Source organism: Montipora capricornis, chromosome 9 (assembly GCF_036669925.1).
Source record: "Montipora capricornis isolate CH-2021 chromosome 9, ASM3666992v2, whole genome shotgun sequence".
In the NCBI taxonomy this organism is placed as follows: Eukaryota; Metazoa; Cnidaria; class Anthozoa; order Scleractinia; family Acroporidae; genus Montipora; species Montipora capricornis.
Window position 1 is genome coordinate 37,203,516 of NC_090891.1, and position 12,500 is coordinate 37,216,015.

General features: G+C 41.0%; 1 protein-coding gene and 1 pseudogene across 1 annotated transcript; one reads left to right on the top strand and one right to left on the bottom strand.

Moving 5' to 3' along the window:
* Positions 1 to 818: 818 nt before the first annotated feature.
* On the bottom strand, positions 819 to 4,083 carry LOC138016060 (nocturnin-like). Its single transcript, XM_068863235.1, has 2 exons — positions 3,888 to 4,083; positions 819 to 2,539 (listed from the first exon to the last, which is right to left on the bottom strand). Exons 1-2 carry the CDS (start codon positions 4,066 to 4,068, stop codon positions 1,725 to 1,727), a joined length of 996 nt encoding a protein of 331 aa, XP_068719336.1. The 5' UTR covers positions 4,069 to 4,083; the 3' UTR covers positions 819 to 1,724.
* Positions 4,084 to 4,196: 113 nt separating this feature from the next.
* Positions 4,197 to 12,500, top strand: part of LOC138016046 (lysosome membrane protein 2-like) — a 50,645-nt pseudogene continuing 42,341 nt past the window's right edge.

Below are 12,500 nucleotides of genomic sequence, written 5' to 3' on the forward strand. Positions count from 1 at the left end.
CAAAGGGCCCATTGTCTTTTTTATAGACACCTGAAAAATTCAGGTGGCTCCAACAGGATTCGAACCCATGACGTATAACATACCGGTGCAACGCCCTACCAACTGAACTATGACAGGTGGGAGCAGGTCAAGTTTTTGGGCTCACATATTCACGTGAAAGGACTTGACGAAATAACGTGGATATATGTTTGAATTGCGGGGTATTGACGAAATTGAGAAGTATTCCTCGCACTGAGTATCTGGACAACTCTCTCTTATAGACACCTTAAAAATTTGGAAGGCTTTAAGGGCATTCAAGCCCATGACCTCTGTGATACCAGTGTAATGCTGTACCAACTGAGCTATGAAGCCACCGAGTCAGTTGGGAGCAGCTCAGTTTGTTGGACTCACTGTAATTTGCAGATGTAATTACAAAGGCAGCACTTTCTCCTCAGTTATTTTAAGACCCTGAGTGTTGGTCCGGCCGGAGTTGAACTCACGACCTCCCGCGTGACAGCCCGGTGCTCAACCAACTGAGCCACCGGTGCGCGGTATAGGGTTAGATAACTGCGAGGATCACTATCCCTCCATCGTAATAAGGTAAGTTACAGCCTCAACGATATTTCTAGGCTAGGGTAGATGCAGCTGTTTATCTTCTTTACTTGAAGAGCAGATAGTGTCCATTTTGCTAGATACCAATGATGTTGGACTTAGGGAGAATTTTTGAGTGAGTACATCTAATTACAAGCATTCCTGGACACATCCACCACCTCCAACACCCACCCATCCCCCCCTTCCCCCCTTTCCCTATTCGCTCAATCAGTCCCTTAATGTTTCTTTCAAAAACAGCACCAGTTTATTTTTCTTTTTACAAAAAAACAAAAATGCCCTTAATATTATTGATGTTTGATAGTTTACCTCTGCTTCCTTCTCTTCATTTAACAAAAATGATATTGCTGATTAATATATGGTTCCCCTTTTAAATAACCACCCAAGTGAGCGAGTGTGAGAATCATATACATGTAGATGTTGTTGAGATTGCACCCATTGAAAACTCGGAAAAAATCCGAGTTCTAGATGGGATTTGAACCCACGATCCTCCATGATCTAGTCGGCTGCTTTAACCATAACACTGACCTTCTTTTTTTTGGATTTCAAAACTATGTTATCTGAACACTAGTATAGGTAATCACATGATTTTAAGTGCAATTTGGTATAAATAAGCATGAGTCAATTTTCAGACTAGGGAACAAAACTGCACGAGCTCATAGGGCAAATGCAATCTGTGGTCTGAAAAATTTACTTGCACTCATTTGTGCAAAATAACACAAGAAATCTGTGATTACTTGTTAGTAATAAACACGAAAATCGAAATAAGTGAAATTTTGATAGCACTCACTTTATGAACTTCATTCAACTGAGATTGGTTGAAACTGACTGCAACGTTTGCAAATTTAAACTTTTACAACAGTATCGTTCAAGAGTGATTCGACAGTAAACTGGCAAACATGCATTTGTAATTTGTACTCATATTACAAATTTTCAATATTGCGTTAAAAATTTGCACCCGTGTTACATGAGAAGTGAACTCTTTTGAAGCCAATCAGAAATGAGGAAATTTTTCATGTATAGTGATTAGTAATGTTATGACTTTTTTGTGTGCAAGTGAAAGTGCTATGGTGCTGTGTTAAGCTACAAACATTATAACAGAACCCCTTTAATTAAAATTCTCCCTTATTGTGGTTTTATCCCCAGCGAAAGTCAAACACCAGAGACAAATGGTCTGAAGGATACTCTAAACAAGGTAGCAGATTCTCAGGGACAATGTCACTTTCTGGGACTTTCACACATCCAGTTACATTTAGGTTTGGCGAGTGCCATATGTAGTCAATAGTGTGTTTAACTTCACGATCACCAGGACGAAACTTCCAAGTTGTGAATTCAGGATTTTCTCCCGTTGCAGAGACATAGGAATTTTTCATGCATACACAATGATTTTCCTCCATTAGTTGGCAAACAGGCTCTGAGGGTTCAGCATTGAAATCTCCACAAATTAAAACTGTCTTGTCATCACCCAGGGATTCAAAAATGCACTTTAATACCTCATTTCCTTGACTGAATCGCAAGTTTCTGTACTCTTCTTTAGCCTTGAAATGAGTGACCCCACAACACAGAGTCCTACCTTGTACCTTATCAAACAGATTGACAACTAATGCAACTTGACTCGTCAAATTTCCATCAGAATCCTTAAGAGCAATGTCTGTGTGGTTTACCACAGAAAAGCGATCTAAGTCGTAAAATAAGGCACAACCATCGGGACCAGAGTTGTTGGGAAACTTCAGACAGGGAGAGTCTCTCTTTGGCGCAAACAATCCTTCATAACCAAGCTCCCGTAGTGAAGGTAGAAAATAATCCTCAAAGTGATCAATTTCCTCTAGTGCTATCACATCAGGGTCATATGTTAGAATTTCTTGAAGAGATCGAAGCTTTCTGTTGGACCACTCAAGAGCCCTTGCAGGGCACTTGATAAAATTTTCAGTGGGACTGGAACTACTCAAAGCTGCAAGAAAAAAACTGGCATATTATTTATTAGGAACTCAGAAGTTACAAGTTGAGGCGTGTAATGTTGGTGACATTTAATTTTTCCAACTCCATTCTTTTTCTAGAGCCCTCTAACTTACTCATTCACTGCCATCACAATCAAAGGCACAATGGCGCAGGGGTTGGCAGAGGGGTTGGCGCAGTGGTAAGATCTCTGCCTTCCAACCCTAAGGTCCCGGGTTCCATTCCCGGTTCTGCCAAGACTGGAATATTTGGCGACCTTCTTTTCCGCTAAAGTTCACTCAGCTTTCCATCCTTCCGAGGTCGGTAACATGAATACCGGCATGCATGGACTGCTTAGAAGCGGCTGCAATTTGCATCTGTATATGATTCCAGTCCGCTGGGGGTAAATTGATCATTGTAAAGCACCTTTGAGACGTTAGTGGTAAGGGTGCTATATACATCAACCACTTTACTTTTACTTTATGAACATCATTCTTATTGTCATTTTAGGGAATTCAACTGAACCACCCATATCATGCTAGATATATCATGATATCACGAGCCAGAAGGCCCATCAGGCCGGCACTTATCTCCGGTTTCTTTAGCATGAAGCGACTAGGAGTATTTCTACTCCCCCCTGGATGGGAAAAAAAAAGGAACGGAAAGGAACTTTATTTAAGTGTCTAGTCGCTCTAGCGCTGGAGTACTTATTGGGGACACTGTAAACTCAAGTTAACAATTAACACAAATCAAGTCAAATGTTGGTTTTTGAGGAGATGGGAAACCGGTGCAGAGTAGAGAACCAACAAACTCAACCCACATATGACGGCGGATCTGGGACGAACCCGGGCCACATTAGTGGGAGGTGAGTACTGTCACCACTGCGCCATCCCTGCACCATCCCAGCTAGTCCATCGCAGGGTTACCCCCAGCATTTCACCGGTACCCATTTATACACCTGGGTGGAGAGAGGCACCGTGAGAGTAAAGTGTCTTGCCCAAGAACACAACACAACACAATGTCCCCGGCCAGGACCCAAACCTGAACCACTCAATCTGGAGTCAAGCACACTAATCATGAGGCCACCGCGCCTCCCATATCACGCTACATGCACTTCAGCAATGATTGGAACGGTAGTCGAGAGGAGGTTTATGGTCGTTTCGCCCACAATCAAGTCGTTTCGAAAACACTTAAGAAGTTCATTCCCCCACAAAACGTACGCAAGAAATATCACGTTTGAAACCAATGCAAAATAAGCTCCTACAAGAACAGATTTCGTGAAGTTTACGGATTTACTCAACAACCGACTTACTTTATAATAGAACCTTTGTGGACGAAACGACCTCATACCTGACAAGATTTACCGTCAGCAAGAATATTCCATTGCATCACACGAAATTCCGAAAAATTTCCCTCCAAAACTTTCTCTTCATCCCCACAGCTGATAAATGTTCTTTCGAGCAACGGGGGAAACTTTCTAAGCGCCGTTTCTAGGCGATTTAGGGCGTCTTTCCTTGCTGGGAGTATTCCAGAACTGACAGCCATTTTGTTCTTACAGAACAGACCGCTGGTAGTATATCGCTGATACATGACAGCGTCCGAGGTCGGAAAGTTTTCGTGCACTCATCTGATTGGTTAGGAAACTGTCGGAAATGTATCGGATCCTCGAACGATTTTTGAGAGAAATCCTCATTTTACGGGTATGTTCTTTTGGTCTTCTTGACACCATGGCTCGCAAGGGATCTCGCTCTTGTTGCAGTGGAAGGGCTTTCCTCGTTTATTGTTTTTCTGTCACTGGAGTAGTTTTTCTTGTTGCCGGTTTGATTTTCAGACTCAATGCTGGCGGGATTTTCACTTACGCAGAGAGATGGGGAGTTCGCAAGGTAGGTCAAATATTAGTAGGGAGCTTAAGCAACGACAACGGCGGCGGCAACGAGAACGTCACAAATTTGCATATTTAGTAGGCAAAAACAATAGCTTTGCACGCCCTGCACGTGTGTTTTTCACTTTTGTCCATTTCATTGCCGTCGTCAGCAAAACTACAACGTGAAATAGCCAAATTTTAGGTTTTATGGAAAACGTCATTTCTTGAGGATAAATTTTCATTTTCTGCCCTAAATTGAGCGCCGTTCCTACCAGCGTCATTTTTGAGGAACTACCACATCCCCGTCATATTAAAAAAGTTGAAATATTAACGAAGCGATTACAATAACGCGAATTTATATTTTGAGATGACTTTCTCGTTGCCGTCGCCGTTGTCGTTGCTTAAGCTCCCTAGTGTCTGGTATAAAGATGCAAAGACATTGAAAATTAATTGAGATATCCTCTTGACTTTTAATATCTGAAACAAAGGTTTGAGAACATTTTGAAAACCTTGCTAAAGCCACTGGTTTTCCACCATCGCGTAAATTTTAAAAGTTTTATAAATTTGCGCGTGAGTTGAATAGCTTAAGCTTGACGCGTTCCCTTTTTTCAGTGAGCTTCATAAAAAAGTTCAATTTGACCCCATCCAAGGAAAACCGGAAGTTTGCGCATTGATTATCTAGGAGCGGAAGACTTCGTGTTTATAGACATCGAAGAGAACTTTTAGAATGAATAGTCCAGGTATGGTTTTATTTCAGGAATATCGTTTTTGTCAAAAAGAATAAGAAACTTGATTGTCACTTCCAATAACTCAAAACTATTGCTGTGATGAATAAATTTTCGTACGTGTTTATTTGCACGGGTTGTTATAAAGAATCAAGAGGTCAAGGACTTGAACAAAAGCTCGTGACGTGCCGCAGACGCTAAAGGAAATACTGTATTATTTTCCTTACGTTTCACTATTAAGAGAAACAGTACTTATTACTCTTCTTGGTGACTTAAATTTTTATGGTGCTATGGAGCGGAGTGTTCTCGAGGTGGAACATAGTTAGAACGAATTTTGTCAAAAATGACCCCCTTGCCGATAAGAGTATCCTTGCATAACAAAAACAGAAGATGATTGTGAACGACCTTTATTCAGGCACTTGACGTATTGGCTATTTTTAAGACCTCAAAAGAATCCGATTTAATCTTGTTCCTTTGTGGCCATCTATGTAAAAAGGGAAGATATCATTGACGCCATCTATTTTCATTTATGTGCCAACCAGAGCCCCATTGGCTGTCAAAACAAAGGGCCTTTTGTTCCTGTGGTTGGCACATTTGAATAACAAAAGCAGTGTTTGTAAACAGATATCTTCCTTTTTTTTTTTTTTTGGCAATTCTTTATGCTGTTCCACGATATTTAGCGCTTATTGGAATGATCCATTTCTTTTGGCTGGCCGTGTCATTTTAGAAATAATTTGTCCAGTACTTTACAAAACTGTCGAAAACCCTGTCTCTGCAGTAATGTGAATGTAACCTTTTGTCCTCACTTTTTTGCATCAATTTAATTCTAGTCTCAACCAATAGGCTTGAAGGTGGAAGAAGCAAGTGATTCTGCTTTTAAAACTTTGCCCGAGCTTGCAGGATCTTTTTGTTCTTGAATGCCTGGTAGGTTGTGTCATGTATCAGTAAGATAGCTAGCTTTCTAAAGGCTTTGTTTGCCTTGCCTTTTTGTCTGCGTTTCTTAGCAGATCGTTATACTTTTTGGAGGCGTTTTTCTGTTTTGCCTTTAATTTGTTTCACTCATTCTTCTTACTTCTACAGTGTGTATTCGTTTGTGCCTATGAGATGGGTTGAGGGTGTCTCAAATTTAAAAGTGGGTCCCTGAAAATGTTTAATGCAGCAAGTAGAGGTTCTCCAAATTTTTTTGATAGTAGATAATAACTCATCACTCCCCCCCCCCCCCCCCCCCAAGAAGTTTTTGTGAATGCTCCCTAACAATACCTTATTTAAGCAACGAAGGCCTAATCCGAATAACAATGGTTCTTTTGTCCTCCGCCATTTTAGTCTGGTATATGAAAGTTTACCTTTTCTATTTTATGGGCATTTTTTTCTTAAAATTACCTGAACTCGTTTCACATCCATGCTTAAGTAACATAGGAATGACCACAAATTTTTACACTGTAATTGTGTTATCACTGCTAGTCCAGCTGTTAAGCCCGAAAAATAGCAAAATCGTTCACTTTTTGATAAAAGCATGGAACTTGGCAGGATGATACAATTATAGGTACTGATCATTTTCTGATATAGGGCCAGTGACGAATCGCCTTTTTAAGAGGATAAATGAGCGTGGTCAAATTCACATGATTCTAGCAAGCATGAAAACGAGGCTGGCCAAATTCACATGATTCTAGCCAGCACGAAAACGAGGCTGAAATAAAACAATTGTTTTTTCAGGTAAAAATTTTAGTTTTCAAGATAAACAGTCTTAGGTAATTATCAGAGTAATAAAAGCATCTTTAGTGCATAACATTTTCAGTAATGTATGTCACGTGGTCTATCACGTGACTACGAGGAAACTTGCAGACAATGAGAAGCACTAAGTGGTAGAATATTTCAGTTAAAAAAACTGTTTGTAAGTAACAGAATATTGAAATTAAAAATATGTTTCCATTGATAGACTTACTATTTTATATACATATACTATTTTTTTAGTATATAATTAAGTAAAAAATCAAGCAAAATGTATTTTTAAATACTTCCGTGAAAATTTAAAATGTGGCTGCCACGGATATATTTGTAAAAGAAAAATACATTTAATTAAACGTAAATGGCCAACATTTATCCCATTTATATTTATCTTATAGCCTTGATGCACTCATAATTTTCTCTTCCTCCAAATCTCTCTCCATTGCTTAAAACCATCATGCATGCTTTTTTGGCCCCAGTCCACCATCATCATTCAATATGGCGGCGCCCATGAACAGGCAGTGTAAGTAGAATTGTACTTTTAAGAAAGGAATCTTTGTAACATTTGAGGGCTTTTCGTGTTTAAGTTAGGTTTTTCACATTTTAGATAAACAATAATCATAATGATGCAATATGAAGGATTTAGCTACTTTTGCTTTGCAGTTCAAAGCTTCGTAGCAGAGAAAGTTGAAAATGAAAAACTGTTTCTGGAGTGATTTAGTCTAAGTTTTATGGAATTATAGGTTCTGGCAAAGTAGTAATCTAAGTCAAAAATGATTATTGTTATGTGAAAAGCTGTGTTCAGGACTTTGACTGTGTAATTTAAAGCTGTATAGTCCAAAAATTGTTCAGTTTTATTGCCTCCGTAACAGAGAAAATGGAATACATTCCTTAGTATGTAACTGGACAATTATGGTTCAGTAGTTGTTTATTACTTTATTGATAAAACTTGATTAAGTTGTGAGACTGATCAAACAGCAAAGAACGTTTCTTTTCAATGCTTGAATCTGGTCCAAAATTTTGAAACAAGCTTTTAGTTCACTCTGCTTTCGGAGTGAAGTATTACAAGCTTTTCATGTTGTATGGAAGTAATAATATATTCAGGTTAGTTTTACTTTTCGAGAGCTTTAACCAGGAAACTCAAATATCTTTAGATTTCAAGGGAAAATTATTTTTTTATTAGGAAAAGTACATGGCACACTCAAAGAGCTTTAAACAAGTAAATCCCTTTGAAAGTATTTCATCCCGGACAGAAACGACAGCACAACCTGTTTCAATTTACTGGAAGCTGTGCGTGCTTTGTCAGAAAAGGAAAAAAGAAAGTTTGCAATGTCCAGCGAATTCCAAAAGAACAGACCTTGGTACAGGATACAAATCCCTTGCAGAGAATTTGCTGCTTTTCAATGAGCTTGGAATGGTACCTTTTGCTATTAACTTAGAACAACTGAATGGTGGTTCTGGAGTTGACAATACCCTCTTAAAGAACAAAGCATCGTGGCATAAATCGTGCAAGGACAAAGTTAACAGCACCAAACTCAAAAGAGCTCAAAAGAGAAGAGAGCAAGAAGAAGATGCTACTTCCCATAGCCCTGTAAAAACCAGAAGAACTAGTTTAGCAGGTGAAGGCAGACTTAATGAAAATGAAAGCAAGTGCTTCTTCTGCAATGATGCGGCATCGCAGGTCCTAGTGGGCTTCTAAACTTGCGGGTGGTGACATGGTGGCCATTGAAGCAAAATACCATGTGAAGTGTTTGGCCGCATTGTACAACCGAGTTCGAAAGTTACAAACACCTTCAGCAGAAGAGGACAGTAATGAAACATCTCTCCATGGAATCGCATTTGCCTCACTTGTTTCATACCTGGAAGAGTTTCGTGATTGTGAAAATGTAGCAGTGTTTAAGCTTGTCGAACTCGCAAAACTGTATTCTGCAAAACTCGAGGAGCTCGGAATTACATCTTCCAAGCAAGATCAACACCACAAGATTGAAAGAAAGACTGCTTGGGACATTTCCTGACCTAAGTGCTCATACACAAGGAAGAGATGTGTTGCTTATTTTTAATCATGCCATTGGGGCTGCTATTAGAAAAGCCTGTGAACAAGACTTCGACTCAGAAGCATTACATCTTGCAAGAGCGGCTAAGATTGTGCGTAGAGATCTTTTCAAAATGACAAGTATATTCAGCGGAACATTTCCACCCGATTGCCAGGTGAAATGTGTTCCAGTGTCACTTAAAGCACTGGTGGACATGATTCTTGAAGGTCCAAATATAAAGAAAACAGCTGTAGAAGAAAATCCATCCAAGATGGCTTGTTTAACAATAGCTCAACTATTAGCATTTAACAGTACCAGGCATGCTTCAAACGGAGATTTACCAGCCTATTCTCGTCACAGTAGAGAGAGAGAATATCCTCTACCCATCTATGTGGCATTAAAAATACATGGAGAAACAAGGAAGAAAAGCCTTATTGATTCTTTTTTCAACATGGGATTATGCATCTCTTATGACCGTGTCCTTGCTATTTCAACTGACATAGCAAACAGTGTGACCACTCGATTTGAGCATGAAGGTGTGGTGTGCCCTCCAAAGCTTCGCGGGAAGGTCTTCACAACAGCTGGAGTTGATAACATCGACCACAATCCCAGCTCTACAACAGCCCATGATTCCTTCAATGGAACAGCAATATCCCTGGCTCAGCACCCTACTACATCCAATAAAGGCAATGATCGTGGCATTCCTGTTCTGAATGAAACTGCCGAGTCACAAAGAAAGATAGCACAACTTCAGCCAGCAGTCTTGCAAGTAAAAGAACCATTTGCACCAGCTTTGGTTGGACCTTTAAAACCAAGTTTGGCCACTCCAGAAGGTATTGAAAAGGAGCATGAGTGGTTAAACCATTTGTGGGAACTTCTTGGAAAGGAAACTCTACAAAAAGATGATTACCTATCCTGGGCCGGATTCCATGCATCAAGACAACATGGGGAGAATCAGTTCGTTATCATGCTAGGTGGCCTTCACATCGAAATGGCTGCATTCAAAGTTCTTGGAAACTGGCTTGATGGCCCCGGGAGTGGCTGGACGAGTGTAATAGCGGATGCTGGGGTTACATCTACGGGTGTTGCTGACTCCTTCATTAAAGCCTCTCACCTCACACGAACAAGACGAGCCCACCAGATTAGAGCAGCAAGTCTTTACATCTTGCAACAGAGGGCATATAGCAAATACAAACAAGCTTTTGACAATGGCGTTGAAACGCTGGGTTTTAAAGATTGGGAGAAAAAGATGTCTACTGAGCACCCTCAATTTCTCTACTGGTGTCGAGTCCTGGAACTGGAACTTTGTGTGTTGCAGCTTGTCCGCTCTCTAAGAGAAGCAAATTTCATGCACTACATTGAATCACTTGGCCAACTTGCATCATGGATGTTTTCCTTGGATCATATCAATTATGCCCGCTGGCTGTCTGTCCATGTCAGAGACATGTGCACCCTATCATCCAAACATCCAAAGGTATTCCAACGGTTCAGTGAGGGAGCCTTTGTGGTGCACAAGTCACCGCGGGCAGTTTCATCCATAGCACTGGATCATGCGCATGAGCAAGCTAACGCCTTGGTTAAAGGAGATGGTGGGGCCGTCGGCCTAACTGAAAGCCCTGGCGCTTTATTGCGATGGATGGTTGCAGGACCTGAGCTTGCAAGAATGACGCAAGAGTTTGAAGAATCCATTCCTTCTGTCACAAAGGAAGATACACGCCACCACGAGCGAGTACCAGGAGTACAGGTTTTGTTTAAGAAGGACGTTGCATCCGTGGTGTCTTCATTTGAGGAGGTAGGAAATCCGTTTGAAGAAGATAGCAAAGATCTCTTTGCACTAGACTCCAAAGTTATTGTGGAAAATGCAGTCATCCAAACAGTCAAGAACGGGATAACCATTGGTCAGGAACAGTACAATACATTTGTCGAAGAGCGATTTGAGAAAAGGACCAAGGAGGTGACTTCAGTTATAAGCAAGAATAAGCTTCCATTGTTTAAAAGCCCTTTAGAACAGAAATCAGACAAGAAGAAAGTACAAGTTGCAGCTTTGAAGGATGATCGTGCCCTATTCTCCAGACTATACATTGCTTGTCAAAGTCGTGATCAAAGGAAACCTCCAAGAATTCTTTAAACATGAGAATCATCCGTGGCCCCCATTTCTGGCGCAGGCTAGTAGATTGCGAGAGGGCCAGACGTCAGATCTTGTAAAGTGCATGGAAAAGACTTCTACACCGACTGCCGAATCCCCAGAGGGTGTATTGTATTGTGGTACAAATGGCATCGCCCGCGGCCGCAAGAACGTTTCAAGAGTATGCAGACAATGTTTTCATGCCATGCATTATGAAACAGCTTCAACCAGTCAAAAGAGTCGACATTATCTGGGATGTTTATTGACAGGATAGTCTAAAGGCAGCTACCAGAGAGAAAAGGGGCTCTGGTACACGCAGAAGGGTAACATCCTCTTCCCAGATTCCGAAGAACTGGAAGAGTTTGTTACGCGTGAATGAGAACAAGACAGAGCTCTTCCACTTCCTGGCGAAGCAAGTGGAATCTTGTCACGTAGAAGGTAAAGAACTGTGCACTACATACGAGGGACACGTTTTAAGCTCACCAAGGAGATGGCATGGAAGACTGTACCCACGAAGAAGCTGATACACGCATCATGCTGCACGTGTACATTGCTTCGCAGTGTGGATATCGGAGAGTCATGATCAGAACCATTGATACAGATGTTGTGGTTCTTGCAGTTTCCAAGATGCAAGATATTGTTATTGATGAGCTTTGGATTAACTTTGGCACCGGTAAACATTTCAGGTACCTGGCTATACATGACATTGCTGCTCAGCTTGGACAGAAGGTCAAGGCTCTTCATTTGCTGCATGCCCTAACAGGCTGTGACACCGTTTCTTTCTTTTCTGGCAAAGGGAAACGAACAGCATGGGATACCTGGAGTGTGTTCCCTGCAGTAACTGATGTGTTGGCTGAGTTATCTTCAGTTCCAGAGAGTATCCCCAACGACTACATGCCACTGATTGAGAGATTTGTTGTTCTTCTCTACAGCAGAACCAGCACAACATTAACAGTGAATGAAGCTAGACAAGAGCTCTTCTCAAAGAAATCAAGGGCTATTAAAAACATTCCGCCAACTCAAGCTGCCCTTTTGCAGCACACAAAGCGTGCTGTTTATCAGGCCGGACATGTGTGGGGAAGTGCTTTGATCGCTAAACCACAGATTCCAAGTCCGCAAGAATGGGACTGGAGAAGAGAAGGAAGTGAATGGAAGCCGGTGTGGACAGTTCTGCCACAAGCGCAAGAATCATGTTATGAGCTGATTCACTGCGGGTGCAAGAAAGGATGCACTGGTCAATGCAAATGCCGTAAGGCAAGCCTGAAATGCACAGCCCTGTGCAACTGTGGAGGACATTGCCAAGATGATTAATTGCTTTCGGCGAATGTAGCGTAAAAGTGTAACTATCTTTCTTGCAGTCACGTGATAGACCATGTGACACACTGAAAACTGAAGATGCTTTTTAATCCTCTCTTGATTATCAAGGACTGTTTGCTGCAAAAAATTAAAATTTTCTACCTGCAAAACACTGCTGGAGTCACGTGAATTAGTATAAACTGTTAAAG